We start from the raw sequence: 20,188 nt of genomic DNA, 5'->3' as shown, positions 1-20,188 counted from the left end.
GATGGATGTAAGGAATAGGGATAGATACTTCTCTGAATGTAACTTTTTTAATAGTTTCCCTTTGAAATCATGTTAATGTTTTACATATGTAAAAAATTAAATCAATGAGGAAGGGTGAATGCCCTAACACTGAATGCAAACACAACTAAACAACACTAGCTGGACTGCAAATTCATAACACTACAGCACTGAAGGGAATAAAAATGAAAACTAAATCAATTACTTTTGAACAGAGTACTTTGACTACATATTCTCAATCTAGGAGAAAAAAAGAACTTCAGACCAATCTTGAACTCAATATTTGTTTTTGTTTTGTAGCAGTGGTAGCAGTATGTGTGTGGTAATTATGAAACTACTTTACTTGTAGCAAATTGTGTTAATGTCTGTAGCCATAGTTCACACTACAGACGAAGGGAGATACAAATAAAGAACAGGGGAAGGCAATGAAGAACCTTGTGGTATTGGATTGGAATTGGAGGTATCAGTATGAACTCAAGATTACTTAGCTCTGTAGGCTGAAAGGGTCTAGAAGCAATGATATCCTAGTTGCAATAAGCACACTTATAATCTAGATCTTGGTTTCCAGATACCATTACTCACTAAAAGGATGCAGGGGTCACTGAATAAATGACTGATCCCAGGGTTGAGGCAGGGAAGGTATAATTTGAGCCTGGAACATCTTGTTGAACCAGAAGTGCTCAAACAAACAAACAAGATATATGTAGCATGGAAAAAAGACACAGAAGTCTTGAAGGAACTCCTACTATCCATGTCTGGGACACTTCGAGCACAAAAATAAATAAGGATGCAACGGATTATAATCCACTGAATTAAACAGGATCCGTGAGTCTATATTGATGATTAAATAAAGAAAGGAAGGCTCTTCCTTTCAGTAAAATGCTCACTAGTGTGAAGGGAGTAGTGGAGTTGGATAAACACTATGTTGGTTCAGGCAAGAATTGCTAAGGAATGTTATATCTAGTTTGATGAGGTCTTAAAAAGTGTCTCCCCACAGATTACTTATTAATTCCACAGAGAAGAACAGTAACTATATAGCGGAGACACAAAACAATACCTTGACCAGATGATCAAAATTAATATAACCAGTTAAGGACAGATGGACACCATGTACCTCCAAATGTGATACCCAGAAAAGGACACGACATTACTTCCTCAGTATTTCAGCCAGAGAGTGTATAATCTGAATCTAGCTCTAATCACGAGGACGACAAATCCAAACTGAAGAACATTCTGTAGAACAACTGACATATATTCTTCAAAAACGTCAATGTCATAAAAGAAAAAAAAAACGTTGAGAATGGAATAAAAATGGCTTTTAAATTTAACAACTAGAACATCATTGCCAATTTGGTAGTGATGGAGATAGAAATCAGGTCACAGTGGGCTCAAAAAGTGAATGGGAACTAAAAACACAGCATCCAGGTAACTCCTGTGAGGAAAGGAGACAGGGTGAACAAGGTACGCCGATTCATAAATGGTTAATAATATACTTTTGTGTGGGACATATTAGGTTGAGCGACACGAATATGCTATCTTTATGGGGCAAATGATGTTAGAAAAACTGTATATTTACATTCAAAAGAATGAAATTGGATGGACCCTTATCTATGACATACACAAAAATCAACTCGAAATGTATTAAAAATTTAAACGTAAGACCTGAAACTGTAAAGCTCCTAGAAGGAAACATAGTGGGAAAGTCATAATATTAGTCTAGGCAATGATTTCTTGGATATGACACATAAAGGATAAGCATCAAAGGCAAAAATAGACAGGTGGCACTACATCTCACTAAAAAGCTTCTGCACAGCAGAGGAAACGTAAACAGTGAAAAGGCAGCCTATGGAATGGAAGAAAATATTTGCAGACTCTATATCTAAGGTGCTAATATCCTTACATAAAGGACCTACTGCAACTACAATTCAACAGCAAAATAAACAAATAACCCAAAAAATGGACAAAGGATGTGAAAGGACATTTCTCCAATGAAGACATACAAATGACCAAAAGGTACATGAAAAGGTGCTCACATCACTAATCATCAGGGATATGCAAATCAAAACCACAATGAGATATCAACTCAAACCTGTTAGGATGGATATTATAAAAAAACAAAACAAAGCAAAAACAAAAAATAACAAGTGCTGTCAAGGATGTGAAGAAATTATAACCCTTGTACAGTGTTGGTGGGAATCAAAAATGGTGCTACCACTATGGAAAACATTATGGAGGTCCGTCAAAAAAATTAAAATAGATCCAGCAATCCCACTTCTGGGTATATATCCAAAAGAATTGAAATCAGAAACTTGAAGAGATATCGGGACTCCCATGTCCATTGCAGCTTTAGTCACGATAGCTGAGATATGAAAATAAATATGCATGGATGGATGAATGGATAAAGAAAATGTGACATAAGCATGCAATGAATATTATTCAGCCTTAAGGAAAGAAGGAAATCCTGCCTTTTGCAACAACATGGATGAACCTGGAGGACATTATGCCAGCTGAAATAAGCCAGACACAGAAGGACAGATACTACATGATATCCCTTATATGAAGTATCTAAAATAGCTAAACTCATAGAAGCAGAGAGTAGAATGGTGGTTGCCAGGGGTTAAGGGGAGGGGGAAACAGGGAGGTATTAGTCAAAGGGTACAAAGTTTCAGTTATACAAAATGAATAAGACCTAGAGATCTACTGTATAGCATAGTGACTGTAGTCAACAATGCTGTATTGTATAATTAAAAATTTGCTAAGAGGGTAGATCTTCAGTGCTATTATCACAAAATATAACAGTAATAAATAATTAGGGCAGGAGGAAACTTCTGGAGATGGATTTTTTATGGCATAGATTGTGGTGAGGTATTCATGGACGTATACTTATATTCAAAGATATCTTTTGTAAACATTAAACACGTACAGCTTTTTATGAATTAATAATAGTCAATAAAATGGCTTCTTAAAAACCAAATTATAGGATAAACATCTATGTTATTTTTGAAATAAAAAAAGGAAGCTTGAGGGCTTCCCTGGTGGCGCAGTGGTTAAGAATCCGCCTGCCAATGCAGTAGACACGGGTTCGAGCCCTGGTCCGGGAAGATCCCACATGCCGCGGAGCAACTAAGCCCGTGCGCCACAACTACTGAGCCTGTGCCCTAGAGCCTTCGAGCTGCAGCTACTGAAGCCCGCGCGCCTACAGCCCGTGCTCCGCAACAACAGAAGCCACCGCAATGAGAACCCGCGCACAGCAACGAAGACCCAACGCAGCCATAAATAAATTAATTAATTTTAAAAAAGTAAGCTTGAAACAAAATGTTTGAACATGTTGAAAAAAAAGAAAGAGTGCGATGCAGAGATCAAGACGGCAGAGTAGAAGGACGCTGGGCTCCCCTCCCCTCATGAAAACATCAAAACTACAATTGCACATAGACTGACCCTCACAGAAATTGACCCGGGGCCTCCCGGAACAGCTCTTCTACAACCAACGCTGTAAAGAGAGCCACACGGAGTGTGGTAGGAATGGAGATGGTTGGGACCCACACCCCTAGAAGAGGAGGATATCACAGGCTCGGGGATCCCTGCCCTGGGGAGCAAGGCGTTTGAGCCACACCCCAGCCCTGAGGTCTGACACCAGGAAGACAAGCCCGCTAAGCGGAAGACAGGGGGGCTTACCGGAGTGCTGTAAGAAACCAGGCCTCCTGAACACACGCACAGCACGGACGCAGCAGATTGGAAACTGCCTGGGGCTCTGGCCTGCCTGCCAGGACCCCCCCAGTGCACGCCGCACAGCTCACACCAGGCTCCTGCCCCAGCCCCTCTCGCTCTGGCATTGCTCCCCACGAAGGCGGAGGTCGCTGTTTCCAATGAGAATGGGTATTATTGGAGGGAGCAGAGGCAACTCAGACCCCGCCCATGCCTCTGGCCAGGGCTGAGGCAGCCATTGCTAGCATGCGTTTTGGTGCACACACTTGGGAGTGAAACTAGCTCCCAGGCAGAGACCACGTTCTCCAAAGCTCCCTTCTCTGTGCACACTTGGGAGAGGATGGGGCCAGCCCAGTGGTGAGGCAGCAACTCCTCAGGCCCCAACCCAGCCTCCAACCAAGGCTTGCACACCAGGGAAAAAGGGAAACCAGCACAGAAGTGCAGCCCTAAGCCCTCAGGCCTCAGCCGCATCCCAAATCAAGGTGGAGACTACCATTCACCCCCAGGAAAAACCTAACTCCCTCAGGGCACCTGCTCCTGGCCTCACACCTGAGAGGGCTGTGATGACCACTGAGCACAGCAGAAGCCCTGGCTTGCACGTAGTTCTGGCTTTAGTCCTTCCAACCCCAGCCTTACCTCCTACGTGGCAAACACTGCCAGCACACCACCGCGACGTATGCAGCCCTGCTCACTTCAAATCCAGCTCTTCCACCAAAGCCACTGGACACGTGCAAACCGCACAGGGACACTCACACACAAGGGCACACCTCCAAGACCAGATAGGTAACTGTTTCACCTAATTTCATACAGACAAAGTTAAACAGAATGAGAAGACAAAGAAAAGAAAAAGAAATAAAACCCCCCTGAAAAAACCTTAATGAAGCAGAGATAAATAATTTATCTGATAAAGAGTTCAAAGCAAAAGTAATGAGAATGCTATTGAACTGGGGAAAAGTAAAAAAGACACATAGATCAAGGGAACAGAATAGACAGCCTAGAAATAAATCCACACATATATGGTCAATTAATTTATGACAAAGGAGCCAAGAACATAATGGGAAGAGGATAGTCTCTTCAATACATGGTGTTGGGAAAACTAGACAGTCACATACAAAAGAATGAAACTGGACCACTATGTTACACCACACCAAAACTCAGCTCAAAATGGATTGAAAATTTGAACGTAAGACCTGAAACCATAAAACTCTTGGAAGAAAACATAGGGGTGAAGCTCTTTGACATCTGTCTTGGCAATGATTTTTTGGATTTGACACCAAAAGCAAAGGCAACAGAAGCAAAATAACACGTGGGACTACATCAAACTAAAACGATCTGTACAGCAAAAGCAGCCATCAGCAAAATAAAAAGCATTCTAGAGAAAGGGAGAAAATATTTGCAAATCATATATCTGGTATACTATATGTATTACAGAAAAAGAACAAACAATTCAATGAAAAAGTGGGCAGAGGATCTGAATAGACATTTTCCCAAAGAAGACATACAGATGGTCAACAGGTACATGAATAGGTGCTCAACATCACTAACCATCAGGGAAATGTAAATCAAAACCACCATATCACCTCACACCTGTTAGAATGGCTATTATCAAAAAGACAAGAAATAAATGTTGGTGAGGATATGGTCAAAAGAGAACCCTTTGTGCAATGTTGATGGGAGTACAAATTGGTGCCGCCACTGTGAAAAACGGTATGGAGGTTCCTCAAAAAATTAAAAATAGAACTACCATATGATCCAGCAATTCCACTTCTGGGTATTTACCTGAAGAAAATGAAAACACTAAGTGGAAAAGATATCTGCACCACCATGTTCATTGCAACATTACTTAAAATTACCAAGTTATGGAAGCAGCCTAAATGACCATTGATTGATAAATGGATAAAGAAAATGTGGTGTATACATATATATGTATATATATGTGAATATTATTCATCCATAAAAATGAAGTACATCTTGCCTTTTGCGACAACATGGATGAACCTCAAGGGCATTATGCTGAGTGAAATAAGTCAGACAGAGAAAGGCAAATTCTGTATGATCACACCTACATGTGGTTTCTAAAGGACAAAAATAAAAAAACTGACTCATAGATACCAAGAATAGATTAGTGGTTGCCAGAGGCAGTGGGTAGAGGGGGTGGTGAAACGGTCCAAAGGTGCGAACTTTCAGTTATACGTAAGTCTGGGAGACGTAATGTACAGAAGAGTGACTATAGTTAACAATACTGTATTGCAGGTTTAAAAGTTGCTAAGAGAGGGGCTTCCCTGGTGGAGCAGTGGTTAAGAATCCGCCTGTCAGTGCAAGGGACGCGGGTTCAATCCCTGGTCCGGGAAGATCCCACATGCCGCGGAGCAACTAAGCCCATGCGCTACAGCTACCGAACCTGCGCTCTAGAGCCCACGAGCCACAACTACTGAGCACACATGCCACAACTACTGAAGCCTGCGCGCCTAGAAGCCACCGCAATGAAAAGCCTGCCTGCCGCAGCGAAGAACAGACCCCGCTCACCACAACTAGAGAAAGCCCACGCGCAGCAACGAAGACCCAACGGAGCCAAAAATAAATAAATAAATTAATTAATTAATTTAAAAAAAAGTTGCTAAGAGAAAAGATCTTAAAAGTTCTCATCACAAGGAAAAAAGACTGTGTGAGGTGATGAATGTTAACTAAACTTCCTATGGTAATTGTTTCATAAAATATACATATATCAAGTCATTATGTTGTACACCTAAAATGAATAAAATGTTATATGTCAATTATAACTCAATAAAAAATAAATTTAAAAAAAGGCAAAAAAAAAAAAAGAAAGGCAAAACGGAGGGAATTCCCTGGCGGTCCAGTGGTTAGGACTCCGCACTTTCACTGCCATGGGCCCGGGTTCAATCCCCTGGTCGGGAAACCAAGATCCTGCAGCCAAAAAAAAAAAAAAAAAAGGAAAATAAAAAGAAAAGGCAAAATGGGGGGGCACAAGAACATAAAAATGTTGATAATTGTTGAAGTTGATAATTATTGACCTAATCAGGGTTGAGGTTAATTATACTACTATCTCTATCTTTGTGTATGTTTACCTTTCCCCACAAAAAAGAGTTACAGAAAAAAATTGAGCTGTCTTTAACCTGGGTTGGTATAAGTTACTAATTGGGACTACATTAAAAGTGGGTTCAACATTAAGGTAATGTTTGTTAACAATGACAACAAAAAACAACTCACAGTGTAATTATATTAACCCATTATATTTTTATACATTATGTAAATAAATAATCATTATAATGAGGAATGATTCTAAAGTTTCATGTTATATTTCTTGAGAGGATCAATTTTTAACTGGATTAGTGGGTAAGTTTTAAATCATAAGCTGATAAAGTGGGTGATAGATAAATTTTCCTGAATATATACAAAGTCTATTTAAATATTTTATTTTCATAAGGAAACCACCTTGGTAGACAGTAAACCTGGCTCGACGTATGTGGGGAAGCACAGCGCATGTGTGCATCTGGCAGAACACCCAGTACAGAAGAGAGCAGGTGCTGTTTTCCAAGACACCTACTTGTGCGTGTCCCAATACTATAGTTAGAAAATGGCTCAAATTTTTAGTTGCTTTTCCCAGAACTTGAAGATCGTCTTCCTGTTTATCTTGGTGGGATGCCTATGTTGTACTTGTGATTTTTCTGTTCTCTGTAATGTATTAAAACAAGATTGCCACAGATGGGGAAACAAGAGGTCATTAGTTAACAATCAGATGTGTGATTTCCTGAGCAGAGAAGACGCTCTCTTGTGCATTTTAAACATTTTTAAAGGAGAAATAGGGCTAGTCTCTTGAAGGCAAAGCCTGTTCACCGGGCTTTCCTCAAGACTTGGCACATTCATTTCTAAATTCATTTCCTCATTTAATTCTGTCCTTTGCATTTAATCTCAATTTTGCCTCATTTTTTTGTAAGTCTCTCATCAGTTCATAGTGGTTACTGCTTCATAGTTTAAGTAAACATTGCCAGAAGAACAAAGGAAAGTGAAAGAGGTGGACAATTAGCTTTCCTCCAAGTTGGTGTGATATGGAGATGACAGCACCTTTCCTTGAATTCATCCTTCAGGTTTTAGAACAGTTGATCTTCATTAGGTTCGGGGCAGGGAAAAAGTTGTACTAATTACTGGCTTTGGGAGACACAAGCCTTTGTTCTCCCCAAAGTATCAGGTAACACTCCTACTGCTACTCATCTCATTGCCTTACTCTTGTTTCATTTTCTATAAATGGACATAATAATGGTACCCACCTCATGGTGATTGTAAAGATTAAATGAGATAATATTTGTAAAATGCTTAGAACAGAGATTGGCACATAATAGTAAGTACCCTGTAAGTGTTTATAAGATAAATTCCTGCATGACAGTGTGGATCTTCTCTATAACATTTGAATAAATGACAACAGTTACATGCCGGTGGAGTTCTAGAATCTCCTTGGTGAACTTGTCATTCACTGGCTATTGCATGGTCAGCAGATAGTTTGGTGAAACCTCACTAATTTGGAATTAGTTCACAGGTTATTAAACCTGAATAAGTGAAAATTCTGAAATCATAGATCTTTGGAAGTATTTGAAACAACATTTTATATTTGTTCTATTCATGAAAAATTTGAAAGTGTCACATTTGACTAAGTATTTTCAAGATACACATGTTAAGTTTGTGATTTTGTATACTTAATTGGAACAAAATGAAAGCTAATAAAGGTTTTGATACAGACATCTAATCTTTTAGGTAGATATCAATGAAAATACATGAAAAAAGCATAGAGAGATGTAAATACACTTCTTTGCATGCCGCAGACCTAAATAGTAATTTTTAAAGATATTGCTGGACTACTTTTAATATCTACAAATAACTAAATTTAGAAGAATCAAGTGTTTGTAGAATGAGTGTTCCCTAGCAAACTTGAGAATACTTAAGAATCAGTTATCATTACTACAGCAAAAGGAGGCCAAGGAAGTCAGATTTCACTTGTATTGAAATTATATTTTACTTTTATAATTTACATATGTCAAAACGTTTTAAAAGCTAACTTTTTAAGCCATTTTTAAGACTTTCTAAATTAATCGATTTGAAATCTTGATTAGTGCAATGCGCAGGGCTAGCAATTCCTTTTTCTTTTTTCCCATCCCATCCTATCCGCCCTCTCTTAGGGCATTTACTCTGAGCTCTAGGTTGTCATTATTTGTTTACACGTCCGCCCCCTGCACGGAACTTATCTGTCTTCCAAAGGCCAAGCTAATTGGAATTACTGTCCTCTTTCACCAGATTGGATCCCCAGGGTACTGTTTATTTATATGGCAGAATTTAATGACAGTTTTAAGTTCTGTGTAGTTGATGAAGAGTTTTTGGATTCAGGCTAGTTTAAAAAATATTTTACAAAGTGGTTTATAAGTACCTATATTATTCTGCTTTTAACCTTACACATTTCAGCTCTTGTGCTGTTAATCTGGAAGGCTAACATCTCAAGGACTGCTGAAGTTACCTGCAGTCTATTCAGATGGTACAGAAGCCCAGCACAGCATTTCCCACATTAGCAGGTGCTCAATAAAGATGGTGAACATCGCAGTCACAGCCCTTTTTATTCCAAAAATAAATGAAAGGGCGGAAAGAAACACCCTTGGCCTAGTTCTGGTAAGGTTTTTATGTACTATAAAAGAAAGAATTGTACTCATCAGCATAGCACAAATTCTAATAATAAGAGATACTTCTGTTTAAACTTAAAAGTCGTTAATGCAGTAATGCCCATTTGCCCTCCCTCCGCCCCGCGCCCCGGCCAGATCCACTTCTCAGGAGCAGTTCCAGCAGTTTGAGCTCAAGTGCCTGAATGTGGACCCTGAAATGAGCCTTGATTAACTTAGTCGACTAGGTAGCCAAACATTTTTTCACGAGGGTTTAAACTCCGCAAGATTTCACAGGATTTAAAAATGGTAAAAAAAAAAAAAAAAAAAAAAAATGCATCGAATTTCAGTACCTTTAAATTTGGCTCAAACGGGGCACAGGGGCTTGGACTGACCGCAGGAATACTTAGTTTTGTTTTTAACAATTTCGGGCCTTCCTGAAATACAGGCTGAATTGGCGTAATGGAAAAAGGAGCCTTGGAATCCTAGAGTCTGGTTTCTGGGTTCCGTCCCAGTTCTGCGTGACCTTGGGCAAGTTACTTTACTTCTCTGAATTTCCGTTTCCTCCGATGCAACACGACGGTGGCAGCAGCCACCTTGCAACGTAGTCTGGAGCGCGCCTGGAACACACCCAGTCGGCTGCGCACAAACAGCAGCCATATTAAGGCCGCCCAGCTCCGCGGCGACCTCGCGGCCGCGCTCTGCCCAGCAGGTGTCGGTACCGCCCGGGGCGCGGGCCCGGCGGCGACGGCGCGGCCCCCTCCCTTCCGCCGCTCTCGGGCCTGCCCCTCGGCGTCCCCGGGCGGGCCGCAGCAGCGTCCCGGGCCCGCCCCGGACGCACTTGGCGTGGGCGCCGAGGGCGCCAGACCGGGCTCCGAGGCCCAGCCGGCCGAGTGCGGGAGAGCGGAGGCGGCCCGGGCGCCGCCCGCGCCCGAGCGCGAGCGCGCGGCCACCGCCCCCCTCGGCCCACCCCTCGCCCTGCCCCGCCCCCCGCCCTCGCGCGCCGCCCGCCCGGGTCGCCGCGGGGCCGTGGTGTACGTGCAGAGCGCGCAGAGCGAGTGGCGCCCGCACGCCCTGCGCTGCTCCGCGGGCCGAGCCGGCCCGCCTGGGACGCTGAGGCGGCGGCGGCCGAGGCGGCGGGTCTCGCGCGCCGGGCCTGTGTGCCCGAGCGGAGGTCGCCGTCCGCCGCGCAGGCCGCGCTCCCTCAGCCCTCCGCGGCGATGAGGCGTTGAGGCGGCGGCCGGCGCCGCGCGGCGGGACCGGAGGACGAGGAAGCGGCCCGGCCGAGGGCGCGGGGCGCTGGCCTCCCGAGGCGAGGGGCGGCGGGTGCATGGCGCAGTGACGGCCCTTGCCGCTCCTCCAGCTCCCCGGCCCCAGGCGAAGCCATCCGGCCGCCACCCCTCCTGCTCGGCCGCCGCCTCCACCGCCGCCGCCGCCATGGCCAATGACAGCGGCGGGCCCGGCGGGCCGAGCCCGAGCGAGCGAGACCGGCAGTACTGCGAGCTGTGCGGGAAGATGGAGAACCTGCTGCGCTGCAGCCGCTGCCGCAGCTCCTTCTACTGCAGCAAGGAGCACCAGCGCCAGGACTGGAAGAAGCACAAGCTCGTGTGCCAGGGCGGCGAGGGCGCCCTCGCCCCCGGAGCGGGCCAGCCCCAGCATCCCGGCCCCGCGCCGCCGCCCAGGGCCGCCGGGGCCGGGGCCAGGGAGGCCAGGAAGGCGGCGCCGCGCCGGGACAGAGCCGCCGCCGCCGCCGTCGCCGAGGCCGCGGGCCCGCGGGCCGCCGGAGACGCGGCGATGGCGAAGGCGAAGGCCAAGCCGGCGGCCGACCCCGTGGTGGCCGCGTCCCCGCCTCGCGCGGCGCCCGGCGGCCAGGGCTCGGCGGCGGCGGCGGCTGCCGCCGAGGCGGAGCCCGCGAAGGAGGAGCCGCTGGCCCGCTCGTCGCTGTACCAGGAGAAGGCGAACCTGTACCCGCCGAGCAGCGCGCCGGGCGAGGCGCTGAGCCACGGCGGGGGCCTGCGGCCCAACGGGCAGACGAAGCCGCTGCCGGCGCTGAAGCTGGCGCTGGAGTACATCGTGCCCTGCATGAACAAGCACGGCATCTGCGTGGTGGACGACTTCCTGGGCAAGGAGACCGGGCAGCAGATCGGCGACGAGGTGCGCGCCCTGCACGACACCGGCAAGTTCACGGACGGGCAGCTGGTCAGCCAGAAGAGCGACTCGTCCAAGGACATCCGAGGCGATAAGATCACCTGGATCGAGGGCAAGGAGCCCGGCTGCGAAACCATCGGGCTGCTCATGAGCAGCATGGACGACCTGATCCGCCACTGTAACGGGAAGCTGGGCAACTACAAGATCAATGGCCGGACGAAAGTAAGTGTGTGCCGGGAGTGGGCGCGGGGCGAGGGAACGCGGTGTCTGTGTGTAAAAGGGATTTCCTTCTTGTGCAGCACCCGGTGGAGCAAACGGATAGCATCCACCTCCTGCCGGCTCACACACTTCTGCGTCTGATTGCAAGGTCTTCTGGCTAAACTTAGGCTCTTCCTTGAACTTTGCAGTTTTCTTTTTTCCCTTGCACAGTGAGTCGGGTCAAACCTCGCTGGAGCTCTAGGCGCCCGACGGGGATTATTAGAGTGCTACCCGAAGCAAGTGCTGGTTCTGCATCAGCCTTGTGTTTGCAGCGGCTCTTAAATTCCCCGTGGGCTTTGAACCTCTCATCAGCTTCCGACTTCCACAGTCGAATGTTGTGTTCAGTGAGGAACCTGCCAGCTGACCACAGAAAGGTACATGTAAAATAAGCATTTAGGCCGAAGGCTCCTTTCCTTATGTTCAGGAAGAGCCTGCCTGTTCCCCTCCCCCTCTTACAGCTCTCATCCCTCTCCCTTGTCCCTGCTGTTTTGAAACCCACTGCTAAACGGGGGAAGAAGTATTTCCGTTTTCAGACCGCTCAGTGTAGGTAGGTTACATTTTTAGCATAGGTTTCCTTTATTTGCTTTTGTTAGTATAATCCCGCTGTTGAAAAAGAACCGTTTTGTAGCTTCCTGGAAAGAAAACAAAAACCCCATGGAATTGGCTCACTCTTAAGTCTCGGTTTGGTGAAATCTTTGTTTTCTCTTGACTATTGTAGTCGTTCCCCAACAGATTCTTCCGTTCCTACCTAGTCTGATCGCTCTTCCCTCCTCAGTATGGTAGATGATAGACTCTCCTTCTCTGTACTCTCTTGTGGTTCTTTTCCATTTCACTCCCCAGATCTTAATCTTTTCTTTGTATCCAGCTCCACTCCAGGCCACCCTACTCCACCCTCCTCCATCATCAATCTCTGTCTGATTTTGTGAGTTTGAGGAGATTGTTGAGGAGATTATCACACGTGGGTGTTTGTACACAGACACTGATTCTTCCCAGTAGTTCTTTTGTGTGTGTCAGACCATCTGTTTTGACAGTCATTATGTGTGACTCTCAGACTGCCCAAAAGGCTAGGCGTACGCAATGAGGAAAGTTCTAAACGGGAAAATTTGGTGGGAAAAGACAATGTAAAGTCTAATTTATGCATTGCTGCTTCGTTGCTGGATGAAGGCGTGTGTCTTAATATCATATGGTCGCCAAAAAAAAAAAAAAAAAGGTGAACGCTTGCTTAACACTAAGCTGGAAGGAAAAAAGAGCCTGATTAAACGCCAGCTTCGGTCTTTAATGCAATTCTCATTTATATACATATATATTTTTAAAATTTGTTATAGATCAAATCTGAATATAGCCATAAACCGTAGAGGAAGGAAAGCTTGGAAAAGCTTGAAGGCACATTAATGTAACTGTACAAGACTGACCGGAGTATGTATACAGTTGGGGCACAAGCTTCAGGTGAAGAAGATAATGTCCTGAATCTTCCTTGCTCTGCTTTCCTTAGTTAATTTAGCTTTCCAAGTTAAGCTAAATCCTCTTCTCTCCTATCTTCCTGTTTTTGACTGCTCTTCTCAGGGAAGGGACAGCAGTCAGCCTAGCTCTTACCAAAGGGCCTCCTAATGGGGAGGCTGTTAGAGAATAGCCACCTCTTTCCTCAGGAGTGCCAGTGGTTGAAGGGCCGTTGAGGTTCTAGATCACCTGACTACACAGATCATGTGAAGGAAGGATGGATTTTAAACTCTTTAGATTTTGATCTTATGCTTACGTTAATTTTAGGGACACAATTTCAGGATCTGTGAATGGTTTTAGGGAATCCCTTTCATTGTACTTCTTGGTTGAGAGAGGTTTTGGTAATCTTGTTTGATTGTGTAGTTTAAGCATTCCTAAAAGAAACTAAAGATGCTTGCTTTGGGGGAATGGAAAGGCAGTCAGATTACCAGCCACCATATACTGAGCAACCTCAGTGTGCTAGGCACCAGGTTAGACTCAATACAGACATGGTCACAGTAATTTTAATCCTATGAAATCGGTAGCATTATTCTTACTGTACATTTGAGGATATTTTAGCTCCGACTTGGCTAAGGCCTGCCACTTACGACACCCTAGCTGAGATTCAAACTTGGGGTCATTCGGACATCAAGTCCTGTGCTTTTTCTACTACACTGGATATGGGTAGGATATTAGGTGAGAAGATGTAGATTACTTAGCACACTACTGGGACTAAGATTTGATATACATACTTTGTTGACAGCGAGAGCATTAGCCTTGTATGTGAATAATTGTAGTTTATCTTTGGACTGTAGAAACTTCTTTCATTACAATGTTTGTTTCAGATAGTGACTGAAAAGCCAGTTAAATTTATCTGCCTGGATCATGCTTATACTCCTAAGAGAGGCAGAATATGGGTACTATATGTGATGGCAGAGAGGGTCTTCAGTTGAGGGTTTTATTATCCTTTACGACATTGTAGTGATTTTAAAAGGTACTTGCCTCAAATGTGTGGTATTTTTCTCACATAGATTTTCACAGCAACTCTGTAAAATATTTAGGTTGTTGGTGTATTATCCCTGTTTACAGATGAGGAAAGTGAGCCTCAGGAAAGGTCGCTTGCTGGAAATCCTGCAGCGTGCCAGGACTTAAATTCAGGCTTTCAGACCGAGATTTGATGTTCTTCATTTACACTGTCTGTTCTGTTTGGTCTTTGTGCATGTCAGGGCCTGATAATCAGATGACATATAATTTATAATTGGCTGTGGCTCGTTCAGTATATTCTTGGATTTCTCCCAAATTTCTGCTGCCAGCACGCTTATCTGGCCACTGTTTGTCCAGCTACTTTAAAAGAGGAACTACAAGGGAAAGATGAAGAAATACAGGAAAAAAACAGGAACATGATCGTGGCCACTGAGCTCCAGTTTCCACTTTCTCTGGTCCTTTTTTGGGATTTTCCCCCTTTTTGCCCTTAAACTGCCCTTTGATCCTTTATCCTTTCTCACACCCTTTCTTCCATCAAGAAGACTTGCAGTGATGTCCAAGAGGAAGGAGTCACGGCCTGCTGATTTGTGAGGAGTAGCTTTGTGTGGGCTGTAAGAAATCATAGGTGCCTTTAGGTAGAGGAAGAAGAATGCAGAGGAGTGCAGATCTTGGGAAAATGTGCAGCTGTTCAGTTGGAGTTTCTTTTTTTTTAAATTTATTTGTTTTATTTATTTATTTTTGGCTGTGTTGGTTCTTCGTTGCTGCATGTGGGGGAGCGGGGGCTACTCTTGTTGCAGAGCACAGGCTCTAGGCGCACGGGCTTCAGTAGTTGTGGCACGTGGGCTCAGTAGTTGTGGCTCGCGGGCTCTAGAGCGTAGGCTCAGTAGTTGTGGCGCACGGGCTCGGTCGCTCTGGCATGTGGGATCTTCCCGGACCGGGGCTCAAACGCGTGTCCCCTGCATTGGCAGGCTGATTCTTAACCACCGCGCCACCAGGGAAGCCCTCAGTTGGAGTTTCTTAACCACTCTGAAGGAAAACGTTTGCCTGTTACAATAAAACTAGTAGAATCATATACATGTTTTTGGAATTTTGTCTAAAACTTACTCTGTTCAGTTAAAATGTACATAAAGAGAAGGAGCGATAAAATAAGACCAATACGCAGCAGATTCTATTCCTGAGATTTTTCACCAGTCCCGCAGTTAATTGGGCAGCTCTAGCTGATTATGGCTTTTAGAGCAAAGGGTAGGATAAGGAAAGACCTGATCCTTTATTATCACTACCATAGAGATGTGGTGTCAGTCCTCTTAGATGTTACAAACAAAACCAAACGAAACTGCCTTCTCAATCTACTTCTGCCACTTTCTCTATACTCTTGGCTCCCAGGATGTCCTAATTGAAGCAGCTTGTTTAATGTTTTAATAGCTACGTCAGAGTCGAGATCAAAGTCAATTATTCTGTATTCAGAAAGGCTGAAAATATTACAACTTCCATAGTAGCAGTTTTGTATAGCGCTTTACTGTTTTAAAAGAGAAGCAAGTGGCCTGAAAGAGTAGTCTTAATAGGTTGTGACAACCAAGTTCAACTTTGTAGGAAAACATTTTGTACGGTGAATTAGTGTACGTGTAGTTTACATATATGGTAACTTCTTTAATTCTAAAGGAATTTTAGTTTAAATTAACAGGTTGTTGGTTTTTCAGAAATGTTTATAGCTCTTCCCTTATCTACCGCCTAATAAGCCACAAAAATTTCCTGCAAAACCTTAGTCACACAGGAGGAGAGCATCTGAACATAGAAGGATAGTGGACTTTGTCCTTCTGTGAAACCTGGCTTGGATTCTGGATCTGCCACTGTTTCCGTGTCCTTGAGCCAGTTGCTTAAGCTTTCTGAGCCTCAGTTATTCCATTTGGAAAATGGTGTTAAATGATGCCTGCCTTTTCTGTCTCTCAGGCTTGCTGTGACGAATGTATATAACCTGGCATGTAAAGGCACTTTTTAAATTGTAAAGCACTATGCAAAAGTGTCCTTAACTTTTCTCATTTAGAAAATTTTCTGCTTTTCTGATTTCTTTCTTTAAAAGAGTCCTGTGCTTTTCCTCTTTAATAAGCTAGAGGAAAAAAGACTTTAGAATGATCACCCATTTTTGACTACACACACACACACACACACACACACACACACACACACACACTCACTCACTCACTCACTCACTCACTCACTCACTCACTCTCTCCCTCTCCCTCCCTCTCTCTCTCTCTCTCTCTCTCTCTCTCTCTCTCTCTCTCTCTTTTTTTTAACAGAGGAAATAAGTCCCAGAGAGGTTAAGTGCCTTGTTCAAGGTCAGAGAGCTGGTTAGTGATTTACTTCATTCTTATATCTGCACCTTAATGCTGCAGCGCCTGTAAAAATCACGTGTTCCCACTTAACTAATTTTGGTGTCTTTTATGCCATTTTTGAGGCTACACTTGAACATTTATGACTTCCTTTTCTTCTCCCTTTTACTCCTGTCACTCTACAGTTTGGCTTAGCTGACATTCTAGTTTAAGTTTTCCTCCTTTCAAGAATTCCTCCCTAATTTCCCTAGATGTTCTTTATTTACCTCCTTTTTTCCTCTGTTGTTGAAGCCATTTTCCCTGAAGCAGGCCCACTCTCTCTTATTTCCTTAGTTGGAACTGTCTTTCTGCTCTGTGTTTCTGATTTAAATGTTTATTCTCTGTTTTCCTTTCCCCCCTTTCCCCCATCGGGCATGAAGTCTGTCTTTGTTCATCTTCTAGCATGTTCTCTGAAGCCTGTGCCTTCCCATTATGCTTTTGGATTGATGTTATCAGCTTAGTTGTTTTTATTTAATTTTTCTCTTTAGGCTTTTAAAGCAACACCAAATGTTTCAGTCTCCCTTTCATTTGCACACATTCTTGATCAGTGTTTCATAGATGCATTTTAGTGCTGCATTTGCATTCTACCTCCTTTTCCACTATGCCCTTGTTTCTGCACCTGAAACATTGTTTGTGACCACAGGATGGCATTCAGATGATTATTTGAACCATATTCATGGCTCGTCTTTGACTGTTTCTGTTCCAGCTCAAAACTTTCTATTCTAAAGAACAAAACAGAGAAACAACCAAAAAAACTGATAGATGATTAACCGAAGTCTTCCCTTAAAATGGTTTATTTCACACCTGTATTTCTTAGCCCAGACTCTGAATTGTTCTGCCGTCTTTACTGGAATGTTCTGTGCTTCATTATCACATTTTTCCAGAACCAAGCCACAGTTTTATTTCTGAAGAGCTTGGATAGTATCTGTACCCTCTGTCTGTTTGCTCGCTGAAATCACCGGAAAGTGTTCTTGGGTTTGGATTTCTCGTTTTCTTTATTCAGTGCCCCAAACCCCGTTTCTTCATCAAAGCAAAATGCATGCACTCTTGGCTTCTCCTTACCGTGTTCTCTGAGTCTTGTTTGGATAGTCTTTTCATTCGTTCGTTGATTCAACAAATGACATGAAGTGAGTACTTTGCATGCACAGGTACTATCCTAGGAGCTAGGAATACCTGAACAACGAGAACAAAAATGCCCCCATTCTCAGGGAGCTTAAATTCCACTTGAGGCAGGTGAGGGGCGGGGAGAGACAGTTAATAAAGAGATGTATGAGTAAGTGCATGACACATTAGGTGGTAAATATTAAGACAAAAAAATAAACAAGGTAAGGACAGAGTGACCAGGGGGTTTTCTTTTACACAGGCTTGGTAAAGTAATACGATATTCATGTAGAGGCTTGAATGAAGTGAGGGCCTGGGTTATAGAGGTACGTGGGGGAAGAACAGTCCAAGTAGAGGTATTAAATAGCACACACAGCGGCCCTGACGTGGGATGTGCTTGGTGTGTTCAGAACACAGCAAGGAGGAGGCCACTGCGTCTCTAGCGGAGCAGAGGGGAGGGACCGAGCGAGAGTGGTAGGCGATGGGGTCAGTAAAGCAGGGGTGGGGATGTGAGGTCAGTTCATGTAAGATTTTGCCTGTGAGCCGCGGCAGGAGTCCTGGGTTGTATCCTAGGTGACACAGGAGGCCCCTGGAGAGCTTGTTCTAGGAGATCTCTGTGGCTGCTGTGCGGGAGCAAGGGTGGAAGCAGGGGCACCAGGTAGGAAATTCTTCCAGCAGCCTTGGCCCTGGGAGGTGGTGGCTCACATTAGAGCAGTAGCTGCAGACCTGTGGAGAACTAGTTGGATTCTGGATATATTTTGAAAGTAGAGTCAGTGAGATTTGCTGATGGATTAGTCGGAGGAATGCGAGAAAGGAAGGAGTTGAGAATGTCTCTTGGTTTTTGGCTTGAGCAACTGGAAGGAGATAATTCTTATTTCATCTTGCTCCAACCCTCCTGCTTTTCTCCTCTGGCCCCGCTCTTTCAGTTTCCATTTAGAGCAGATTGTTGACACTTATTTCGCAGCTCAATCCAGAGGAGAAAAGTTCCATGCTCTGCTTGTCCACATTCCTTCAAATTGGCCGTGTTTGCTGCTCCTGCTGTTGACCTCGCAGCGCCATCCTTTCTTCTCCAGAGGCTTTATGGCTTCGTTGCACAGTATGCTCTCATCAGCTCTGCCCCTGGGGCTGCCTGCGGGAAGTACTGCAGGACATCTTGCTGAACTTCTGGTGCTGTCAACAAGTAGGTCTGTGCTCTCTTACATGAACTGCTCACTTAAGATGGCTTGTAGATACAAATCCATGTAAGAAGAATTACACAGATTCTGAAATTTAGGGAAACACTGGAGAAAATTGAATGGTTCAACCTGAGAGACAAGCATAGATTTAGATTAAATTTCAAAATAAAATTAGAAATAGAACATCTTTGTTTAAATATGCTGTTGGAAGTTAAAGCTATTGTAGAAAATTGAGAAGAGGTAGAATGACCATAAAATATCAAAAATAATTCCTGACATATAGATGCAAACGGCTCTGTGATAGCTGAGGAAAAGAAGGGGGAAGTGTATGATACTTTAGGGATCCGAAAAGATAGCAGAGAAATACAGCTCTCATCCACTTGATGCGGAGCCTGACCCTGGAATTAGAAATAAAAGTACCACCTATCAGATGGGAAGTGATAGGGTTAAAATTATAATATAGTACCCAGGACTTTTAAGCATAGGAAACCTTGCTTTTGACTTTAGGGTAAGGGAGGGTCACAGAAGTATGGGTAAACATTAAAATACTCTATATGAAATGATTAAAAAAAATTAAAACCTGAAAGGTCAAACTTGAGCTATAGAATTGAGGAACCTTATAATCTCAACTTAATGCAAACAACATCAGTTTCAGCCTGATTTTTGTATACATGGGAAATGTCAGATCTGGCCAGTTAATTGAAAGAGTCTAATCAGGAGTTTGGGGTATGAAAAGATTGACCGCATCTGAATTTTTTCTCATTAATATTGGTACTCTCATCTGTAGATGGTAACTAGAGGTTCTGAGTCCATAGTTTTGTCAGTAATTATCCTTTATTCTATCTCTAGGCATTTTTTACCTTCTATTATGTCTTCCACTGACTTCTGTTAGCATTACTTCTCTGAAATACAGCCTTGAAAGTTACTTTTTAATTAGAAAATTGCGTGATTTCCCCCCGTAGGCCAGGTCTTCGTGCTGCTTCAGTAGCACTATTGACCACCCCACCTCTAGAATCTTTGATCACTCATTTACTAGCCTGGATCTGAGCCTTTCAAGTGTTGTTTTCTCAGTATATTTTTCAGAATTTTCCTTATTTTCTCAGCTTCTAACTGTGGTTTTTTCTTGAAGCTCAGTTCTTAGCTTTCTGCTCAGCACTGTGAGAAGACACATGTAGGGGGAACTTGAAGCATCTATATTTCTAGACTTTTCTTCTCAGCTTATATTAGTTATCTGTTGCTATGTAGCAATGTAACAAGTTGTACCAAAACGTAGTGACTTAAAATAACACCCATTTAT

At 43.9% G+C, this 20,188-nt stretch overlaps 1 protein-coding gene across 1 annotated transcript in view; it reads left to right on the top strand.

The window, feature by feature from the left end:
* The first annotated feature begins 10,646 nt into the window (after window positions 1-10,646).
* The window catches only part of EGLN1 (egl-9 family hypoxia inducible factor 1), a 56,963-nt gene continuing 47,421 nt past the window's right edge, over window positions 10,647-20,188 (top strand). Inside the window, exon 1 of the mRNA XM_082673914.1 lies at window positions 10,647-11,750. Within this exon, the coding sequence (XP_082530040.1) occupies window positions 10,818-11,750 (933 nt within the window). The 5' untranslated portion in view covers window positions 10,647-10,817. The remainder of the gene's footprint in view (window positions 11,751-20,188) is intronic.

The sequence above is a fragment of the Grampus griseus genome (genome assembly GCF_964374135.1).
Source record: "Grampus griseus genome assembly, chromosome: 16".
Classification (NCBI taxonomy): Eukaryota; Metazoa; Chordata; class Mammalia; order Artiodactyla; family Delphinidae; genus Grampus; species Grampus griseus.
The sequence above is the reverse complement of the archived record's forward strand: the minus strand, read 5'-3'. Positions and strand labels throughout refer to the sequence as shown.